Source organism: Plecotus auritus (genome assembly GCF_963455305.1).
Source record: "Plecotus auritus genome assembly, chromosome: 5".
Lineage (NCBI taxonomy): Eukaryota > Metazoa > Chordata > Mammalia > Chiroptera > Vespertilionidae > Plecotus > Plecotus auritus.
The window spans coordinates 158,172,466-158,195,420 of NC_137776.1; the positions used below are offsets into that span (position 1 = coordinate 158,172,466).

At 49.2% G+C, this 22,955-nt stretch overlaps 1 protein-coding gene across 1 annotated transcript in view; it reads left to right on the forward strand.

Moving 5' to 3' along the window:
* Positions 1 to 284: 284 nt before the first annotated feature.
* Positions 285 to 22,955, forward strand: part of LOC308249441 (stimulated by retinoic acid gene 6 protein-like) — a gene marked incomplete at its 5' end in the record, with an annotated part of 34,926 nt that continues 12,255 nt past the window's right edge. Inside the window, 10 exon segments of the mRNA XM_080670933.1 lie at positions 285 to 300; positions 303 to 388; positions 390 to 463; positions 8,039 to 8,114; positions 9,951 to 10,051; positions 13,082 to 13,212; positions 14,010 to 14,130; positions 15,596 to 15,641; positions 16,493 to 16,621; positions 19,061 to 19,131. Coding sequence (XP_080527059.1) covers positions 285 to 300; positions 303 to 388; positions 390 to 463; positions 8,039 to 8,114; positions 9,951 to 10,051; positions 13,082 to 13,212; positions 14,010 to 14,130; positions 15,596 to 15,641; positions 16,493 to 16,621; positions 19,061 to 19,131 — 851 coding nt within the window.

Below are 22,955 nucleotides of genomic sequence, written 5' to 3' on the forward strand. Positions count from 1 at the left end.
AGTTTCCTAGTTTATGGCTTGAGGCACAGTCTGCTTGATTGCTGGTAATAATTTTTACAGCCAGCTAGAGGCCTCAGCTGGGCAACGCTCTGATAGCTCAGAGGGCCAGTGCTTATGGCAGGGGCCTACAAGAGACAACCTGGGCCCAGGAGAGAGGAAGTAGGAGGGAGGTTCCCGTTGACTCAGTGTGAGAAGGGGAGGAAGAGCAGAATAGCCAGCAGTGTTCTGAAACAAGGAAGAAGGCCACCCGCTTGCTTCGATTTCTCTGGTAAATGTTTGACTGGATGTTTGCCTTTTCCGTGAGTTTTTGGGTGCTGTGAAGAGGACTGGGTGGAACGCCGGACTGTCAGAAGCGGTCAGAACCAAGAGTCTGGAGAAGCTCAAAGGACTTACCTGAGAAGCACATCGCTCACTGGGGCTACGGGTGGCGCTCTCCCACCGAGATGATTTCCACAGCGGAGAGGTGAGCTCCGAGACAAGGTGTCAGGTCATGCTGGACAACCGTGTGTCCTGGTAGCTTCCTCCTCTGATGTTGGTGACTCAGGGAAATCGGGAGAAAGGCCTGGTTTCGCTACTTTGTAAGCAGGCTGGCACAGAGGAAGGAATCGTGGATAGGGTTCTTGGGTAAGTGAACAGATTGCATTCATCTTTCTTTAGGAGCCACAGAGTGGAGTGGGAAGAGTCCAGGTGTGGTGTTTGAGGACGCGGGTTTGAATCCTGGCTCTGCAGTTTCTGGCAAATCTAAATTTATCAGGAGTAATAACACCCATCCTTCTTAGCCCAGAGCTTTGTGGAGATCAGTGAGAACAGAATGTGACAGGACTTTGAGAGTTGTAAAGTCCTGCCCAGATGTCAGGAATGAAGAGTTTTCATTCAACCACGCAAATGTCTGAGATCTAAGAACGGAAAAGACTACTCCAGATATACACAAATTAGAACCTTCGCTCTCTGGGGTTATAGTGTATCAGTTTAGATTGTCAGGGGATGCTGGGGAAGGCAAACGGAGAAAAGGAGTCATGAGAACACAGACAGGCATCATGAGAGTCACTTGGAGAAGGAGATCCCTGGGGTCCCAGGCACAGGCAGGAGGGAGGGAGAGCAGTGCATGGAAAAGTGCACGTGACGGGAAACAGACCAGAGATCGGCTTGAAGGACAGGGGGACCGAGAGCAGGGAGTCAGCTGGGTGGGTGGGGGCAAGAACTAGAAAGCCCAAGGGAATTGGTCTCTTTGTCTTCCCTCTCCAGCTGGGTTCCTTGGGCTTAGAGGGACCAGGGGAGGGATGTGGTAGAATATGGACTCTTAGGAAGTTGGTCAGAGGGTGGGGAATGGGTTGGAGAGGGGCAATGCTGGAGGTAGGAGACCTGGCAGGAGGCTACTGCCAAGTCCAGGAGAAGATGATGTGGCCTGGACTAAGCAGGGGGCTGTAGGGATCGAGATGTATCGAAAGGCCAATTGAATTTGGTAGTGATTGGAGAGGTTGAACTGACTGGGCTTGAACAGGAGTGACTTGGAGAGGAAGGAGTTGAGCATGACTCTGAGTCTTTGGCTTAGACCCGTGGTCGGCAAACGGTGGCTCGCGAGCCACATGCAGCTCTTTGGCCCCTTGAGTGTGGCTCTTCCACAAAATACCACGGCCTGGGCGAGTCTATTTTGAAGAAGTGGTGTTAGAAGAAGTTTAAGTTTAAAAAATTGGGCTCTCAAAAGAAATTTCAATCGTTGTACTGTTGATATTTGGCTCTGTTGACTAATGAGTTTGTCGGCCACTGGCTTAGACTAAAGGGTGGATGATGGTGCCATTCCTGAGGTGAGGGCCCCCAGAGGAGGAGCAGGTTGGAGAGGTGTCCAGTTGGGACATGTTGGACTGGAGTGCCCGTGGGACATCCAAAAGGAGATGACCAGGAGGCAGTCAACTGGCTTCATGGTCTGGACTCAGAAAAGTGTGGGCTGGACCCAAAGAACTTGGCCCACCTGAGGTGCCATTGTGGCCTTGAGCCCCTGACATTTATTTGAAGTCAGCACCATACTCCCCACGCATCCCTCTCAGGACCTTCTCTCCATCACGGTCATCCCCCTGGGCATGGGCTAGCTGGCCAGGGCCCTTCTCACAGGGTGGCTCAGGCCTGAGCATGTGGTTCAGATTTGTCTGCCCAGTGAAGATAGGGAGTCACTGTCTTCTCCAAGGACTACAGACACAGAACCCTGTTCAATGTCTTAATGTAATTTTGTGTGTGAAAATGTTTCCTGTGCAGAAAATATAACAAGGGTTCAAATTATAGCTCTGCTGCTTTCTAGCTGAGTGACTTTGGGCATTTACTTCTTTCTCTCTAAGCCTCAGTTTTCTCATCCATGAAGTGGGAATAATTGTCCACACTGCCTAAGCTGTGAAAGGATTAAGTGAGATAATAACCATAAAGGCCTTAGTTCAATGTCCAGCATGTGTCAAACCTTCAATATGTGACAGTTATTATTTTATTAAGTGAAAAGAAATGAAAACAAATGTTGCTTCATTAGACAGGTAAGCATGGTAGGGAGTAGAAAAGTGGGCTTCTGTCTTCTTCAGTCACCTTTTTCTTTCATGTCGCTCTTCCCAAACTTTTCAGACATGTGTGAAAGCACCTGAAACACACCCTCTACAGGATGGTGCCCCCCTGGAGCCAACCTTTCCAAGCTGTACCATAAGCTCAGAATGAATGTGCAAGGTCAAGGCACAGGAGAATAAACAGAGATCTGGGCACAGAGGAGGAAACAGGGAGGTCCTGGGAGAAAATGGAATAAAGACAGGCCAGACATGAAAGGCCAATTGATACCTAATCTCTAATCCTCATGGCTTAAGTTAGTGCCTGTGTGTGAGCCCCACTGTGGGCCATGACAGCCTCTCTCTGACGTTGCTCTGAGGATCCAGAGAGGCCTGGAGAATGAGGATGCTGTGTCAGCTTTCCCGCCGTCCCTGTAGCTTGGCTCAAGGAAGGTCCCACAGCTGGGCCCCCGTGGAGAGCTCTGTTGCCGACCTGGCCAAGCTGGTTCTGTTTCTCTGAGATGGTCTCTAAGGTCTGGTGGAGCCAGGGCACCCAGCCAGGGTATCCAGCTCCTTGGTACAGTAAGTAGCTCCTGTGTCTCTTGATAATGCCAGTGGCACCCCAGGAGGGCACCCCAGAGGCTGCTGGGGGCCAGGCTGCTGCTTGGAGTCCCCACTGCCACCTTGTGAAACAGTGTGTGTGGGAGGTAGTTGTAGGGAAGGTGAGAGCAGGCCCGAGAACCAGCATGCATTTCAGTTAACAAAGCACCATTCCTACTCATTCTCTGATGACCTCGGGCAGTGATGGCATCACTCCCATTCTACAGATGCAGCAACCAAGGCTTCAGGAGGAGAAATGGTTCACCCAAGATCTCAAGGTGTCTGTCTCCAAATCCCAGGCTTTTCCCTCCAGGCCCACCTGAGGACTCACACAAGCATAGAAACACCCCGAGACACGCCCTCTGAAGGAGGGTACTGACCCAGAGCTGACCTTTCCTCGCTGCACAGCAAGGTCAAAATGAATGCAAGTGGTTCAGGCAAAGGAGAAAACAGAGATTTGGACACACAGAGAAGAGAGTCTCTGGAAGAAAATGGAAGTGTGCCTTTCACTGTAGAACTTTTCCCTGATTCTCAGAGTCACAGGACGTGACAGACGAGACAAACCAACAGGCAATTAGAGAGCAAGGTAGACAAGAGATGCAGGGACTCTCTGGGGAGGCTGTCAGAGGCAGGCCTGAGGGCGATGGAGGGGGACGAGAGAGGGGGGTGGGCCAACGACACTGTCAGCACGGTGGCAGGCCGCCTATATGGGTTGTATGATAGTCATAGACTTTATTTTATTTAAGAAACATAAACTTCTTTTTAGGAAAGTGTGCAAGCTTATACATAAGAAGAGAGACTAGTGTAAAGAACACCCATACTCCCATCACCCAGCTCCAACAATTGTCAACGCACGGCAGTCTTATTTTGTTGGTACTGCCACCTGCTCCCCCTCCTCCAGACAGCTTGTCATTTCACCATGGATTTCACTCACAAAAAGAAGTTTACTCCCCCGCCCCCCGTGGAATTACTGTGCTGTGCACAAATGCCCTGTCACACATTTACCCTTAAATCTTCACAAGTCCCTGTGATTCTCACATATTTGTCACAGGAGAGCTCAGACTGCCCTGGCCATAGGAACAGAAAATTAGGTTGACGAGACATAGAATGTGACAGTTGGGAATTACGTGATCATCCACATTGCCAGAGTTTAAGTCCTGGCTCCCCAGCTCACCAGCTGGGTAAGCTTGGACAAGTTTCCTGATCTTTTGATACCTCAGTTTCCTCACCTGTGGAAGGGGATGATAACAGTACCTCTCTCTCAGGGCTGCTGTGAGGGTGAAGTTAGTTAATAATAAAAGGATAACCCTTAAAGCAGGGGTCCTCAAACTTTTTAAACAGCGGGCCAGTTCACTGTCCCTCAGACCATTGGAGGGCCGGACTATAGTTTAAAAAAAAACAACTATGAACAAATTCCTATGCGCACTGTGGGCCCGGGACGAGTCGGCTGCTAAGCAGGACAGGCAGCGGCACCTGGTGGGCCGGATAAATGTCCTCGGCGGGCCACATGTGGCCTGCGGGCCGTAGTTTGAGGACGCCTGCCTTAAAGGATACACTTGGTGCACAGAAGGCCCTGGAGAAACGTTAGCTCTCCATCCATCCATTTAGGGAATATCATTGAGCACCTGCTAGTGCCACATGTCAGGCTAGGAGCTGGGCCCGTGGAGATGAATGCCCCCGAGAAGCTCCCCATCCACTGGGGACACAGACCCATAAAAAGACATTCCTAAACAGTGGGCTAAGTCCCAAGAGGTCCAGCTTCGCAATTAACAACTGACTAGATTGAGACCCATGAGCCCCTTGACTCTAGGAGCCACGGCACTTAGCACCAGGGCTGGGGTAAACTCCGCTGGTTTTCCTGGCTAGGCCTCTTTTCATGAGGCCTCAGAGGAGGCCGGCGACTGGGAGGGCAGTGGGACCATCCTGGGCAAGGGTGCCATGCTTTGAGCCACCCTGCTAGCAGCATGGAAGTGGAAGACTGGTCACGGTGCCAGGCGTGGGCAGCAGCTCTGGCTACTGGTTAACCAGGCGAAGGACTTCAGTCCACTGTGTGGTCAGGAGTACAGGGTAGGGGAGCTCCTGACACCCCACACCTAGCAGGAGGCCAGCGATGCCAGGCTGGCTGCCCACAATATGCACTTGATTGAGGCTTGGGGTGGGGTGCTCAGCCTGGAGGATGGCTGAGACCTCCAAGAGACAGAGGAGCAAACAGTCTGGGGTCTGAGGAGTTAGAAACACAGCTGGTGAGAGTCTCCTTTCTTTGGTCAGAGCTATTCAAAAGCAGGCAGGGATAGAGAATGAGGATCAGTACTCACTGAACACTGAGGCGGTTTTCAGGGAAAAAGAAAGTAAAATGACCTCTACTAGTTCCACCACTTCACAACCTGGGATCCTACAGTTTTATAATTCTCTCCATTTAACAGCATATCATAAACACATTTCCAAGGCATCACCACTTGCAAGTGGTCCTTCTGCATTTGGGGGTGCTGGTTTGCTGCTGCCCAGCAGGTGTTATCCACCCCTCACCAGACGTGCCCCATCAGCCCCAGACCCACAAGGAAGCCCCAGGGTCTCAGAGACCAAGACAGTGGTCTCTGTGGCTTTCTGAATTGGGTTGACTCGGGTGCATGCTTCATGTGTTCACCGAAGTGGCTGCTGGAACGGAAGCGTGGCTGGTGGCACCAGCCTCCGTGGCTGTGGACCCCTTATTTACAGGGCTGCACTATCCACCTTCCTTGAACTCACCTGACCAGGAATCAAACCAGGGACCTCTTGGTTCATAAGTTGACACTCAACCACTGCGCCACACAGGCTGGGCCATGGTTGCTTTTAAATCCTCCGTTTAGATTTATTTTTCTTATTGCTTGAAAGTTTCCTCCAATATTTGTTTCAGAGAGGGTCTTTTGAGTACTTGTGTTTCTAAAAATGGTCTATATATACATATATAAATTTATTTATATAATAAATTCACATTTATAAGTTGACTTACATTATAATATAAATGTAAATATATAAATACTTATATTTTAATATAATTTATATAAATGTAAATTTATAAGATAAGTTTATTATATATAAATGTATATTTAAAATTCTGTGCTCGGTATCAACCGTAAGTTTTGCTAATTTCTTTGCCTGCTGTTGCTTTTTGTATCCCTCTCCTTCCTCCTTGATTAAGCCTTTGTATAGAGAATTTCCTCTATTCTGCATTGACTTCAATTCCTCAGGAGTAAGTTCCTCTGTCTGTTGAATTTCTGGCTTCCTTCTGTGGTGTAATCTTCCCTTAGATGCTTGGTGGTTCTTGGTTGGGCGCTCATCTTTGTGATGGAGCTTTCCCCTGGGATGTTAGCTTTGGGAGGGGTGGCAGCCGCTGCAGGTACCAAGACCTCTTTTAGTGCAGGGGGGTGGGCTATACCCCTAGATGGGGTGCCTCAGGAGCTGGCCCTCTGGAAGCTGGAGCTCCTGGTCCCTCCCAGGTGCCACCTGTGATCTGGGCACTGCCTCTCTCTGAGTGATCATATGTACCACTCCCGGAGATCTAAACACCACTGCCCCGTTGGTCAGCCGGGGTGGGAGGACACTTGGGCACCCGAGAAATCCCAGGTCATCATTCTGTGGTCAGTGGGCAGCCCCATCCTGCTTCAGCCTCCTGCACTTCTCGACCGGCCTACAGCCTGGACCGTGTCGGCTGATGCTTTTTCTCTTTATCTGGTCCCAATCTCTTTCCACTGTTCAGAGTCTGCAAGATTTTCTGATAGATTTTCTTCTTGCTTTCAAATATGGCCATATTTTCTTTCTTTTTAAAAAGTCACATCTGATGGTTTTGTATGGGAAGGGGAGACTGATGTATGTGCTCAGTTGACCTTCCTGTAAGCCAGAGTCTGCGCTTTACAGTTCTATCAGTTTGCTGACAGCTTAAGCTCTCCCGGGCCCCCTCCACTTCTAGGATGTTTCAGACTCATCGTTTGACAAAACTGGGGAGCACTAGAATTTTAAAGAATTGTGGGGCAATGTGTCATGCTCAAGGGCTCCCCAGCGGAGTGCTCTCCCCTGAGACTTCTGAGGGAAAAGTAGGAGCTGGCCAGGGAAGAAAGCACAGGAGACGGCTGGATGGATGCTGCTGGGCTAGGGAACAGAGTGGGCAGAGATCTGGAGGTGTGGGAGCATGCAGAGCTGGTGCGGTGGAAGTCCGAGCGGCACGAGCAAGTGTGGTGAGAGCCCCAGAAAGGAGGTCCCTTTGAAGAGAAGTCACAAAACTGTCTCTCACGTTTCAGACGTGAGACCCCAGCAGCCCTGGCCTGCAGACTGAAGCCTGGAGCGGACAGAGTCCACACTCTGTAGTCCAGATAACCGCAGTCCTGCCCCGAGGGCCCAGCTGCGGATCAGAAGCGAGCTGACGCTTCGTGACCTCTGTTTATGGAAAACTGTGTCCAAAGGCTGGTTTCCTGTGAAGTGACGGAAACTTAAGTCTCAGGGCTCCTCAGGACCCTTCCAGGGCTGCTGGAGGGTGGGGGCACCTTAGTTCAGTGTTTACATGGTGATACGTTTTCCTTAAAATGTGGAGAAAGTAAGGTATTTTGTAGTTTCATTTGAAAAGGATGTCCAAATGATATACGCTTTGGGCCCCACAGGACCTGAATCTGTCCCTGACTGTGTCATCAAGAAAGGAAGGAGTTAGGCCCAGTTAGCAGGGCGGTTGGGTAGATGATTAGGGTGGAGAAAGAAATCGGGAAGAAGGTTAATCCACTTAGGGAAGGTATATCACAGATGAGCAGTACTGACTCTAAGAAAGCGAAATTTAAAAAGATCAGATGATCTTAGTGGACTGCAAGCCAAACTCCCGACAGTGATGGTCAGGACCGAAGGGCCAATGCCCGCAGCAGTGACTGATGATATGAATGTGTTTTTTGGCCATTTTCCAGGACAAGGCGGTTAAATGGCACCTGTGCTGGCTTGGTGGACATGGAACTCTTTCTCCATTTCTCCCTCATCCCATCAGTAAGTAAAGCAGGAGAGGGCTGAGGAGGGGATGGAAGAGGAACGGGGCTGCTCCCATACACAAGCTCCCAAAGGGGCCTGAAGAGGTCAGCAGATTTCTTGGCTTGCTCTCCTACGTTACGCACTAAAAACACAGGCAGAAGAAGGCTTTTAAGGGTGCAGAGTCGGAGATCCTGGCTTTTCAGGGAAGCAATGATGGAGCTGGGTTCTGTTGGGAGATGCAAGAGAGAGCATTTCAGGCAGAAGGAAAAAGGGCACGTGCAAAGGCTCTCTGTGTGTGTATGTGTTGGGGGGAGGATTGGAGAGTGTGAGTAACCAGGAGGGCTGGTGTGGCTGGAGTGAACTGAGGTGGAGCTATCCAGGGAGGTGGGCAGGGCCAGGCCAGGAGGAGCACTGTGGGGCTCTGTGCAAAGGAGTTTTGTCTTTATTCTAAGTACAATGGGAAGTAATTGAAGTGTTTCTAGCATGAGGGTGTGTAATCAGATTTATGTTTTGAAATGATCACTCTGGTTGCAATGTTGGGATCATGTTGGAGGCAGGCCAGAGAGGCGGCAGGAAGACCGGTTAGGAGATGGTTGTGGGGGTCCAGGTGAGAGGCATTTTTACCTCATCCTAGATGATGGTGGTCAACTCAAGACATTTGGGAGTAAAAGCAATAGGACTTGGTAATGGATTGGATAGAGAGGTTAAGGAGAGGGAGATGTTGAGGATGAATCCGGTTTCTAACTTGCACAGCTGGGAGGATGGTGGTATGTGCCATTTTCTAGTTAAGGAAAATATGAAGAGATCCAGGTTTGGGGTGGATGAAGGAATAGGGCAGGGAGGAAAATCACGAGTTTCATATAAGATGTACTGAATTCAAGAAGCTTTCAAAAAGAAATGCCAACTGGGGGAAAAAAAGGAGATATATGTACTACTATATGTAATACTTTAAACAATAAAATAAAATTAAAAAAAAAAAGAAAAATAATGCCAACTGTGTAGTTGGAACAGTTATGGAACTCAAGGATAAGTCTGGGCTAAAGATGAAGTTTGTGAGTCTTCTGTGTATTGGTGGTCATGGACATGGATGAGATTGCTGAGGAAGAGAGGATTGGGTAATAAGACGAGTAGTCCTTGGACTGAACTAGGAGGAATTCCAAATCTCATGGTTGGATAAAGAATGATCTAACAATGGAGACTGAGACGTAGTGGAGAAAACCCAGGAGAGCATGGAAGACTAGGGAAGAGTGATTCTAGGAGGAGAAGGTGGAAGGAATGCTGCTGGAAGGTCAAGCCAGAGTTGAGCTTCAAGTTTACATCGTATGAAACAACAAGGTGGTAATTAGTGACTTTAGCCAAAGCTATTTCCATGGAGTGCTGGGGGCAGAAGCCAGGTTAGGAGGTTGAAGAGCAAGTGAGAGGTAAAGAAATGGAGTCAGCAAGTGTAGACAAGTCTTAAGAAGTTTCTAGTAGAAAGGGAGAAGAAAGGGCCTCAAATATGTGAGAAAGTGACTGAATCCAACACGGGGGAAAACAAGGGAGGATTTGCAACCTGACAGTTATTTTTCCCTCTTTACAGAGAAGGAAACTGAGATTCAGAGAAGTTAAGTGTCATAACCAGTATATGAGAGAGACTAGATTTGAGCTCATGTCTGTTCAGGGCAACCCAAAGGAAAGCTCATTACAAAACGTTCTGGAAGCTCCAGGGGGTGTGCAGCCTCTCTGTGCCTCTGGCGTTTGAGCAGAATACACATTCTGAGTGCTCTGCTCACCACACCTGTCGTTCAGAGCTGACACCAAGGCCACGCCCAGGAGGAATATTCCCACTGACCCTCTCATCTTTTTCCCCTGTAGCTTTTCATCATTTTGGTCTTGTCCTTTCTCCAAAGACGGGAGCACTGCAAACAGAGAGATGACACTTCTTACCTCCTGGGGAACCACTTTGGAATTATCATGTGAGTAGAGCCAGGGCTGATCACTGCAGCTTCTGGTATCAGTGATTGGGGCCAACACCAATTGTCAGGCCCGGATAACTCCCAGTTACCTCCCCCACCTGACCTCTGCCTCCCTGTGGACAGCCTTGCCCCAACCCAAACCAAGCCCTGAGAGTTCAGAATTGGCTTCCAAGCCATTGTATCCTAGGCACCCAAGGCTGCCCACATGTGCTTACTAGTAAAACATCTCAAGGAGGCTCAGATCACTATGGGAAAGGCCTTCCTACAGTCAGCATTATGGCTACACCAGGGAGCAGGAAGGAGAGAGTTCCCTGTCCCCGAGGACAGCGTGCCTTCTCATTGGGATGGCACCATGAGTCCTGCACCAGGAGAGCCCACTGGACCAGGGCACTTCCAGGGCCTTTCTAGCTCTGCTATTCTGAGTCTCTGCACGCACCCCTGACCACATCTTCCCTGAAGATCTAATTGTTCATTCTCTTCATCATTATCGTTAATATTTATTAATATTTCTAATAATTACAATAAAACAGCTAACATTTATTGCACACTGACTGTGACCCAGGCACTGAACGATTTGCTTTGCCTGCATTACTTCAGTGAACCCTCTTGCCAGCCTAGCATGGTGGAAGTGGTTATGTTCATGTAATGGATGAGTCCACTTGGGCTCAGAGAGGTTAAGTGACTTGCCCAAGGCCACACAGCTAGTAAGGGACAAGAGCTTTAACCCAGGTCTGGTTGATTTTTGCTCTAATTCCCCCAGTGTCATAACCTAAGCAGGCTCAAGCATGTGGACATGCTGAGACCTTAGCTTTGGCCTCTGGGGAAGGGAGAGGAGACCAGGATGTCAGGACCGAGGCTAGAGAAGACCTGGGCTTCAGGGAGAGAGAAATCTAACTGCACTGTCCAAGGACCCTGTATGCCAGCACAGTAGCAAGTTCATTCTGGATACCACCCATTGGAGCAGTCAGCCCATCTCAGGATGCCAAGTCCAAGCCACATTGGTTGGGGCACAGAGAAAGGCCAAGGCTGGTGGGTAAAGAAGATCTTCAGATGCTGCCCTGAACATTGGGCATGTAGGGCCTGGTGCAGAACTCTTTAGGAAGTAGGTACTCTACATGGATCACGTTGAAAAGTTTTGAATTAAATTGGTAATGGTACAGTTCACTTACTCCATGGCCACTTTTCCATCAAAACCTCTGATTTTCTGAGTAGTTTTGGCTCACCACCTTCCCTCATTAATCAGCCCTCACATGTGTGGCACTCCACAGTTACCAGGCAGTTCTTCATTAGCTGTCCAGAGTGTCTCAGTGATACAGCAGAGCAGGGGGGGGGGTTCCATCTCTGCTTTAAAGATAGGGGAACGGAGTCCTACAGAGCTCCCACGTACTACAGGTGAGATTGGTTCAGATCCAACTCAGTTCAACAAAGTACGTGTCCACGAATGTGCAGTGAGCAACTAATCTTCTCTGCCTCCCTGTGGACAGCCTTGCCCCAACCCAAACCAAGCCCTGAGAGTTCAGAATTGGCTTCCAAGCCATTGTATCCTAGGCACCCAAGGCTGCCCACATGTGCTTACTAGTAAAACATCTCAAGGTGACCTCAGAGCTCTCCTTGGGAGGGTACCTTTGCTCAGAACTTAGGCCCAGGGCAGGTGGAATGACTGGTCCACAGTCCCACTGTCAGGTCCTGTGCTAGGTCTCCACCCCGGAGGTGTTTATGTTTTACAAAACAAGTGACAACACAAAGGGAGGTGTGGGAAACACGGACATGAACTGATGACTGAGGGGACACTGGGAGTGGGTGGCCAGGGAGGCTTCAAAGAAGAGGTGCTTCGTGAGCTGATCCTTGAAGGTAAAGGTGAGAGAGGCAAATGGCTCAGGAAGGTGAGGTTGCTCTTCACACCACCCTGAGTTTTCATTTAGGCCTGCCTCAAGTGACACTCTGCTGGGAAAGCCTTTGCTCTTTTATCCAATTGCAGTTGCTTACTCTGATGTAGACTGGTCTCCTGTGATTAGGAGAAACAGATACCTAATAGCTTGTTTACATAAAACGAGAACAGGATTTTTTATGCAGTTACAGAGGTCTCACTGCAAGGCCGGACTCATGGGAACTGGGGCTCTTGCAATGGGCATCTCTGGGAGACGGATTCTCTCTATTTCTGCCTCTCTGTGGCACTGTGGCACTCTCAGCACCGTTTTACCCTTTTCCTCCATGCCACCTGGCGGGATCTCTGCGTCCCTAAAACCTCAGCTTGCCTCTAGCATGATGCCAACAGAATATTGACAGCTGATTGGCTCATGTCCTCAGGGCCACAAATCCGAAATTTAAGACCAGACATCTGATTGGCCCATCTAAAGTCAGGTGGTCACTCATAGTCCAATCAGCTGTGGCTAGGAAAGGTGTGATCACATGGAACTAGTACAGCCACTGAAACCCGGACCTTCCCAGGGACATTGGAAAGAAGAACTTTCATAGACCGTGGCTGGATGCATGGCAGCCTCTCCCACGCCTATCTGGGACATACTCCTTGTTCTGGTCTCTTGAGTCGTACTACCTGTGTTTCTCATGAATGAAACTCATCCCATTTTGCTTGTTGTCATGGCTACTGGTATCCTTGCTTCTGTCCTCCTAGACAAGGGAAATAATTTTGTCTTCTTGAGATAAACCAAAGAATTCATATACTTACATGCATGGCCCATGGACATAGACAATAGTGTGGTGAAGGCGGGGTGGGGGCGTGTTAGAGGCTGGGCAGAGGGGGTAGAAAGGGGAGAAATAGGAGACATCTGTAATAATACTGTCAACAATAAAAAAAATTTTTTTTCAAGAATTTTGTCTTCCTCACTTCAGTACCCTGAATCCCTGCCTAGCCCCAGAAGTGGCGCAGAGGGCTTAAGAAAATGTCATTTGAAATGAATAGTCCACTCCCCAATAATTCATCCCTCAAGGTGGGATTGGGACTTTGGAGATAAAATGTGGGATGTCTCAGAGCCACCTTCTGGCCTCATGAACTGTTTCTCTTGTTCGCAGACCTCTGGACTTTGTGGGCACCTTTAGTAACCGATGGTCCTACGGAATTGCCTTCGGAGCCACAGCCAATAAGGTCATGTTCTTGTTCTCAGAAGGCTCCCAGCTCTTGCGGATCCCGCAGTGGGCCCAAGGTACCAGGACCACCTCATAACTGCTGGGAGTTTAACCATAGAAATGCTTGCTCTCAGAGACAGCATGCAGGGGTTCTCTGGGGTCAGAGGGTAAGCTCTGTGAGTGAACTCAGTGTTCTTCCCAGCCTGTTACCTGTCCAACATCAGTGCCTAGCCCACAGAGTCTCAAAGCTTGTGTGTGGGGCTTTCTCCTAGTTAGAGGCAGAGGTTGTTTAGACAGAGTGGAGCAAAGGCTCAGAAAGGAAGTTCACCACCACCCACCCTAAAAATCTCTCCTGAGCCATAGTCATGGCTGCCTTCTTACTGTCAATAAGCCCTCAGATACTTCCTCAAAGAGCAGATCTTCTTTGGCCATTGGTCTGGGGCCTCTTCATCCTCCATGCCTCATGCTCCCCCTGAAGTGGCAACTTTAATCTACAGGTTCAACCATCCCTAATATGACAACTTTCAAACCTCTCTGTCCAACCAGTTTTCTCTCGGTGATTCTTGTTTGTTCGTTTATGTGGTCTGTTTGCACCCACTATACTGTGAGCTAATCAAGGGTAGGGAGTAAGTCTCCTTCATCTCAACAGTTAGCCCAGGGCCTGGCATGGAAGAGGTACCAGGAGGGTCTGCTGCATGAATGAATGAAAGACATTCCTGCATTCCGCCTTGTGCTAAGCTGGGGCTCGTCCACTCATCTCCTTGGGTCCTGAGGTCCATGACTGCAAGTCAGCACAAAGCCCTTAGCTTCCCTGGGACTCCCCTGAGCCCGTGAGAAGAGGCCCTCACAGCATCTCTGGCCCTGTCTTTCCTAGCCTTTGTGCTTCTGATTGGAGGCATCGAAGTCGGCCTGTCCCACTTCCCCTTCTTTGCCTGCCTCTCATCGGAGTTCCGGCTGGTCAGCTCCATCCTGGGCTTCCTCTACTCTCTGATCTGGTAAGACAGACTCTGCCTGCCTGCCCTCCCACAATTCCTTGGGCCGTTGCTGAACACTGGACAAAGGGCTGGCGGTGACCTCAGAGCTCTCCTTGGGAGGGTACCTTTGCTCAGAACTTAAGCCCAGGGCAGGTGGAATGACTGGTCCACAGTCCCACTGTCAGGCCAGCATTCTGTCTGCTTCGCAAGCGGTCATTCATGATTCACATATTCCCAGTACTCAGAGATGTAGAAAAATTCATTTCCATAGACTGCCGAGGGCCCCACTGGTGGCAGCAGGAGTCTCGTGTGGATGCTGCTTCCCTGTGCTGTGGCTTCCCTGGAGAAAGTGCATGTGCCTCAGTCTCTCTCCTGTCTCTCCCCACCCCCTAACCAGTCTCTGGCATGTATGCAGGTTATATAGAATGCCCGCATTCCTTCATGCATCCTCTTACTCATTCAGCAAACTTGACGAGCCAGGGAACATACTGGAGAACAAGACAAACCCCTTGTGATCACGTGTTCTGGCCACTTGGTCTACGTGTTTCTCTTCCCCGTGAGGATTATCTTCTCCACCCGGCCCAGTGAGAGACACATGCTCGTCCTTTGTGGACTGTCGCCTCCACAGTGGGAGCTTCCTGACCCTTCTATCAGCGCTGTGCCCTCAGCACCAGACCAGTGCAGACCTGGCCCCAGGGACTGTTTGCTCACTGAATAACTCCATGGGCAGTTCCACTCTCTAGTCCTGATAGGCTCATTTCCTTGTCCACAGCTCCTTTATGGGGCCTGCCTCGCTCACAGCATTTTCCGGGCAGGGGTTCCAGGCCCAGTGTCTGAGGCATGCAGCGGGCTGACAAGTAACTGGCATGCCAATGGCTACAATTCCAGAGTGTATAAGTAGCTTGCTTTTTAAAAAAATGACAAGAGAGGATATTCAGTGTTAAATGAGGAGTAACATCTTAGCCTACGATAGACTCTTTGACCAAGAGAGGACTGGGTGGCACGAGTCACACAGCAGCTTGGACACCGTGGGAGTAAGACCCAAGCTTGAACATGACCAGGAATGTGTGTTCATCAGGAGCAAAGTTTGAGGTTCATTCCTCAGGGCGGTGTTTACAGGCAGACAGAGCCTCAGCCCCAGAGTCAGGAGACCTGGGTCTTGGTTCCGGCTCTGGTGTGACTCTGCACAAATCCCTTCCCATCTCTGGGCTTCAGTGTCCCCACCTGAGTGAAGAGGAGGGAGGGGAGATCGCTCAGGGTCTTCCTGCTCTGCCACTGTGGATTCTGGGATTGTGTCCCAATTGAGGGCATTAAATGAATTTTGTTGCATGTTCTTAGGCACAAGCAGGGTGCCTGATCTGGGTAGGGCATACATGGAGGCCTGGAACCCAGCCCTGTCACGGAGGTAACTTCAGGCTGGGGGGATCTGGGCTGTTGTCAGAGGGGCTATGCTGGAAGTACCCCAAGTCCTGCTTCCCTCCTGCAGGTTTGTTGTCACCATGCTTCACATCACACAGTGTCCCCATGGGCAGGTGAGTCCCCACTGAACTATGTTCAGGGTATTCATTTCTATCACCACGGCCAACTTCCTGTGTGACTTTGAACAAGCTTCTGTCATTCTATGGGCCTCCGATTTCTCCTGTGTACAAAAGGGAGTTGGAACTATTCATGATGCTTCCATTGTATAGTATCTTATGTTCATCAAGGTACTGCTTCAGAAAGAGATTCTCTCAGTTAATGCCCACAGCAGCCCCTCAAGGTGGGGAAGCTCTCAACAAACCTGTTTTGTAGGTGAGGAATCTGAGGTTCTGTTTTATAGGTGAGGAATCTGAGGGATATGGAGTAACTCTTAAGAAGCAGCAGATCTGGGCATTGAGACCAGGAATGGCTGAATCTGGGGTTCATTTCTTTACACTCCTTCACGTAGCCTCAGTTTCCCTGTCTATTAATGGGAGACTGATACAGCTGTTCATCTGTTCAGCCCCATACCCCAGAAAAAGGAGCAAGGCCTCTCCCTCTCCCTCTCCCTCTCCCTCTCCCTCTCCCTCTCCCTCTCCCTCTCCCTCTCCCTCTCCCTCTCCCTCTCCCTCTCCCTCTCCCTCTCCCTCTCTCCTTATATTTTCCAAAAGGAGCATTTCACACCTCATCTGAACAAACCCCTTTGTATAAAGTAAAATGGGGGTGTTGGACTCATATCCAGGGCTACGGACTCCAAGTCCACTGCTCATTCCAGTGATGTGGGGCTGGGGGAGCAGGAATCCAAGCTTTGAGAGTGGGCTTTGGTGGGAGCAGGCTGGGGCAGGCAGGTTCCTGTCCACAGCTTCACCAGGGGCCTGGCCCTGCCCCATCTAGATCCAGTGACCAGTGGTCTGCTTCGTTGCAGTTTTTGGGGAGGTATGAGACTGTCATGTTCTACTGGCCCTCGCTGCTGTGCCTGTCCTTCCTGCTGGGCCGATTCCTGTACATGTTCGTCAAGTCTCTGAGGGTCCACCTAGGCTGGGAGCTGCAGACGGTGAGTACTAAGTATAAGCACTGCACGCATCCTGACAGGTTTGGTCTTCACAACAGTCCGTGCGGTAGGTACTATTATCACTCTCCCTATTCTGTAGTAGGCAACTTGGACCCAAAGAAGTACGTTGTGTTGCCCAGGATCACGTATCTAGTCTGTGGCAGAGCCAGAAAGGAACACAGTTTGGTTGTCGAGGCTTTTTCTTAACCACTGTTCTTCTTCTGATTCCTTCAGGTATGAAGTTAGGCTGTTTATCTGAGACCTTTCTTTTTGTTAGTGTAGACATTTACCAGTATAAACTTCCCTCTTAGAACTGCTTTGGCTGCATCCCATAAGTTGTGGTCTATTGTAGTTCCATTTTCATTTGTTCTTAAGATATCTTTTTAATTTCCCTTTTTGATTTTTTCTTTGGTCAGGAATGTATTGTTTAACTTCTACATATTTGTGAGTTTTCCAGTTTTCTTTCTGTTACGGATATCTTGCTTTATGTCCTTGTGGTCAGAAAAGATACTTGATACTTAAACTTGTTAAGGCTTGTTTTGTGGCTAACCTGTGATCTATGCTGGAGGATGGGTCCTGTGCTCTTGAGAAGAATATATCTTCTGCTGCTATTGGTTGGAATGTTCTGTATATGTTTATTTGGTCTGTTTGATCTATAGTGCTGTTCAAGTAAGCTGTTTCCTTATTGATTTTCAACAATCTATTTATTGTTGAAAGTGCGGTGTTGAGATTTCCTACTATTACTAGGTTGCTGTCTATTTATCGCTTCAGTTTTATTAATAATTACTTTATATACTTAGGTGCCATGATGTTGGGTGCATATATCTTTACGGTTGTTATATTTTCTTGAGGAATTGACCCCTTTATCATTATATAATGATTTTTTTTTGTTTCTTGTGACAGTTTTGACTTAAAGACTGTTTCGTCTCATATAAATATAGCCACCTCTATTCTGTTTGGGTTACCGTTTGTATGAAATATCTTTTTCCAATCTCTTACTCTCATCCCATGTATGTCCTTAAAGCTAAAGTGAGTCCACTATAGGTAGCATATATTTGTGTGAGGTGGTGTTGTGTGTTTTTTTTTTTTAGTTCATTCAGCCACTCTACGTCTTTTGACTTGGAGAATTGAATCCATTTACATTTAAAGGAATTGGTAGGTAAGGACTTAAAATTGTACTTTTGTTAGTTTTCTGACTGTTTTGTAATTCTTCATTTCTTTTTTTGTGATGTGATGTGTGTGGGTCTTTTTGTTGTGGTATTCCTTTTTCTTTATCATTTGTTTGTATAAAATGATTCCTTTTTCTTTATCATTTGTTTGTATAAAACAGGTTTTTCTTTGTGATTACTATACAACACCTTACAATTATAACAGTTTATTTTAAGTTGATAACAACTTACTTTAATTGCGTAAAAAAGCTCTACACCTTTACTCTTTCCCTCATGGGAGAATTTGCAGGCCAAGGTGAGGGTCTCTCTATGCACTGAGCTGCGCCACCTTGAGGATGGGTGACAATGGTGAAGTGAAAATGTTCTTACCCTCTTCAATGCATCTCAGAGTTTTTTGCTTGACTAGAGTTCTGGAATCTCCAAGGTGCACTCATGGGCTTCTACAGAGTTACTTGCATTTGTGGGTATTTGTCAAAATAGGTATATCAGAGTGGCCTGAGGGCTGGGACCCCCTATTCCTCCATCTCATTGATGTCACTCACCAGTCAGAATTCTAATCAGATCCTTTGTACTCTACCTAATACCTGCAATATTTAAGATTTCATCTCATAGCATGTAAAATTTACATATCCAACATATATAGCAGAATAGATGAGTACTGTGAAAAGCTAATTACACTTGGAGAAAAAAATTTATTATTATTATTGATTTCAGAGAGGAAGGGAGATCGAAACTTCAGTGATGAGAGAGAATCATTGATTGGCTGCCTCCTGCATGCCCCTACTGGGATTGAGCCCTAACCCGGGCATGTGCCCTGACTGGGAATCAAACTGTGACTTCCTGGTTCATAGGTCGACTTTCAAACACTGAGCCACACCGGACAGGCGGAGAAAACATTTTAAAACATATCAGTAAAGTTGTGTTTTTTAAATAAGTAAAAACAATGGGATTTTAAACAGTGTTTTGAACTATGATGGGAAATCACCAAATCTCAAAGAGAAGAAAGACTTCCCAGAACAGTGATGGTGCAAGTCAGTAAGCAGAGGAGTCACGGGAGCCAGCCCACTGGCACTTCATGAAAGCAAGTGCTTGGTGAACAGGAGACGGGACCCTGCTCTTCGCTTCATTAAGTAACGGGTGTCTGGGAATGGCTGAACCCCAAAGAGCAAGCGTTACCCAAATTCCTACCCTCTGTGGTGATAGCCCCTCAGAGAGACCGGCACTCTAACACGAATTTGCGAGCCACAGCATATCCCTCTCTCTTTTCTCACAGGAAGAAAAGCCTTTTCTGGAAATTCATCAGGCAGAGCACGTCAAGCAGCTCCTGCGGAAGCCCCCCCTGCAGTAAGCCACGGTTTGATTCCTTCACCACTGGTGTTCCCACCAACAGGGACGAGCCCTGACCGCGTGAGACCCTACGATGACAGGAAGTGTTCTATATTAGTCAGGGCTCTTGTTTGCTAATAACAGAAACTCAACTCAAATGGGATTAATGAGAAAAGGGAAATGTGTGGCCTTACATAATTTAAAAGTCTAGTGGGAGTCAGTTTCAAGCTTAGGTGGATCCAGCAGAACTAGGCCTCTGTCCCTCATCCCCTCTTAGCTCTGCTTTCATCTGACGTAGCTTTCTGGTTAGATGGGCTTCCTCCCAAGGTGGCCCCCAGAATCTCTAAGCTTATACCCTCCTGGTTTAAGCTCACAGGAAAGAGAATTTTTCCTATCTAATAATTCAAACCAAAGTCCCACGAATGTGTTTATTGGGTCAAATTGGACCAAATGCCATTCCAGGACCAGTTACTGTGGCTAGGGGACTGGAGTACAGTGACTGTTAAGGCTGGGTCACAGGTTTACCACTGGACCCAGGAAGTGGTTCAGCTGCACTTGCCCATTAGGACTGATGGTGGGAGAGGAGTAGATTCTCAGAGAAAAACTCATATGCCATTACCAATAACAGAGGGTATAGCTCTTGGCCAGGCAAAAGTACACGATCTTCAGTGAGCATAGTGGTTGCCTTACCCCTGCCACTTGCCACTATGTACAAGAGAATATGCCTCAGAGAAGGGACATGTCTAATCCAAGGTCACAGAGTAGCAAAACTAGTTCTTGCGTTAGTATTACATTTGGCTATATGTAGCAAACTAGAGGCCCGGAGCACGAAATTCGTGCACGGGGGTGTGTGTCCCTCAGCCCAGCCTGCACCCTCTTCAATCTGGGACCCTTTGAGGGATGTCCAACTGCCTGTTTAGGCCCGATCCCGGGATCAGGCCTAAACGGGCAGTCGGACATCCCTCTCACAATCCAGGACTGCTGGCTCCCAACTGCTCACCTGCCTGCCTTCCTGATTGCCCCTAACTGCTTCTGCCTGCCAGCCTGATCACCCCCTAACCACTCCCCTGCCAGCCTGATTGATGCCTAACTGCTCCCCTGCCAGCCTGTTTTCCCCTAACTGCCCTCTCCTGCAGGCCTGGTCCCCCCCAACTGCTCTCCCCTGAAGGCCTGGTCCCCCCCAACTGCTCTCCCCTGAAGGCCTGGGTCCCCCCCAACTGCCCTCCCCTGCAGGCCTGGGTCCCTCCCAACTGCCTTTCCCTGCAGGCCTGGTTGCCCCCAACTTCCCTCCTCTGCCAGCTTCGTCACCCCTAACTGCCCTCCCCTTCAGGCTTGATCACCCCCAACTGCCCTCCCCTGCTGGCCATCTTGTGGCAGCCATCTTGTATCCACATGGGGGCAGGATCTTTGACCACATGGGGGCAGCCATCTTGTGTGTTGAAGTGATGGTCAATCTGCATATTACTCTTTTATTAGATAGGATAGAGGTCTGGTGCACGGGTGGGGACCAGCTGGTTTGCCCTGAAGGGTGTCCCGTATCAGGGTGGGGGTTCCCTTGGGGCGTGGGGTGGCCTGGGCGAGGGGCCTGTGGTGGTTTGCAGGGTGGCCACGCCCCATGGCGACACAAGCGGAGGCCCTGGTATCTGGGGTTTATTTATCTTCTACAGTTGAAACTTTGTAGCCTGGAGCGGAGCCAAGCCTTCTGCTTGCTCCATGGCGGTAGCCATTTCTGTTGGGATTTATATATCTTCTATAATTGAAACTTTGTAGCCTTAAGTGAGGCCTGGGCCGGCCAGGGTGTGCGGAAAGCTTGGCTTCCTCCATCACCGGGGGCAACCCTAGCCTCCTGCTCTTTCCAGCTCCATGGCTGCCGCCATTTCTGTTTGGGTTTATGTATCTTCTATCATTGAAACTTTATAGTCTTGAGTGGAGGCCTAGGCCGGCAAGGGCAGGCGGAAAGCTTGGCTTCCTCCATTGCCCGGGAAACCCAAGCCTCCCTCCTGCTCTCTGTGGTGGTAGCCATCTTGGTTGGGTTTATTTGCATATTCGCTCCTGATTGGCTTGTGGGCGTGGCTTGTGGGTGTAGCAGAGTGACGGTTAATTTGCATATTACTCTTTTATTAGATAGGATAATCTATACTAATAAAAGGGTAATATGCTAATTAGACTGGGAGACCTTACCGGATGTCCTTCCAGACAAAGCCATGGTGGCAGGGCCGAGGCAGAGGCTGTTAGGGGCGATCAGGCCAGGAGGGGAGGGCAGTTGGGGGTGATTAGGCTGGCGGGGGGCAGCAGTTGGGGGCAAGCAGGTTGGCAGGGGGGGCCAGTTGGGGGCGAGCAGGCTGGGGGCAGGGCAATTGGGGGTGAGCAGGCTGGCAGTGGGGGGCAGTTGGGGGCAAGCAGGCCAGCAGGGGGCACAGTTGGGGGTGATCAAGCTGGCAGGCAGAGTGGTTAGGCAATCTTTCTCATATAAAAGAGTTCTGGCCCTAGCCAGTTTGGCTTAGTGGATAGAGCATTGGCCTGCGGACTGAAGGGTCCCAGGTTCAATTCCGGCAGGCAGGCAGGCAAGCAGTTAGGAAACAGTGGTCCCGGATTGCGAGAGGGATGTCCCGACTGCCGGTTTGTTGGACATCTCCTGAGGGGTCCCAGATTGGAGAGGGTGCAGGCCGGGCTGAGGGACACCCCCCCACCTGTGCACAAATTTTGTGCACTGGGCCACTAGTCCTATATAATAAAAGGCTAATAAGCAAATCAACCAAACAACGGAACAACTGGTTGCTATGGCATGCACTGACCACCAGGGGGTAGACGCTTATCGCAGGAGCTGCCCCCTGGTGGTCAGTGCACTCCCACAGGGTGAGCGCCGCTCAGCCAGAAGCCAAGCTCATGGCTGGTGAGCACAGCGGCGGTGGTGGGAGCCTCTCCCACCTCCATGGCAGCGCTAAGGATGTCCGACTGACGGCTTAGGCCCACTCCCCATCAGTCGGACATCCCCCAAGGGCTCCTAGACTATGAAAGGGTGCAGGCCGGGCTGAGGGCCTCCCCCCCCCCCAGTGCATGAATCAAAATACAAAATAATAGTGGCACATATGAGAGAGATTTATTTCTCATATAAAAGAGTTCTGGCCCTAGCCAGTTTGGCTCAGTGGATAGAGCATTGGCCTGCGGACTGAAGGGTCCCGGGTTCAATTCTGGTCAAGGGCACATGCCGGGATTGAGGCTCAATTCCCCGTAGGGGGCATGCAGTAGGCAGCCGATCAGTGATTCTCTCTCATCATTGATGTTTCTATCTCTCTCTCCCTCTCCGTTCCTCTCTGAAATCAATTTTAAAAATATATATTTAAAAGAATTCTGGAGGCTGCAGTCCATATCGACCCTGGACTGCTCACCATGGCACCAAGATCATCTGTCTTTCTGCTTCAGTATTTTAGTGATTTCCATCATGAAGGCTGTCCATGGTCCACGGTAGATTCCAGGGCTCCAGTCTGGATCAGCTACTATGTCAGCATTTTAGATGGCAGGCAGGAGAAAAGAAGGAAGGGCTATGGGGCCCCTTCTGCAGTGTTGATTCTATCTAACCACCCTCCCCAAAGTCCCACACTACCCCTCTGGTCACTAATTGCCCTGTACTTAGTCTTGGTTACTCTTATAGGTAAGAGAGGTCAGAAACTCTAGCCTTGCAGTTTGGTGAATTGCTGCACCAGACAGAACCCAGTCTCTGTTCTTAGGAATAAGGGGAGAATAGGAACAATAGAATCTGTCGTTTTTGCTCTTCCCTGAAATCTAAGATGAAGAGGGGTAACGAGATTATTTTTAGAAGAATTAGGCATTTGTTTACCAAC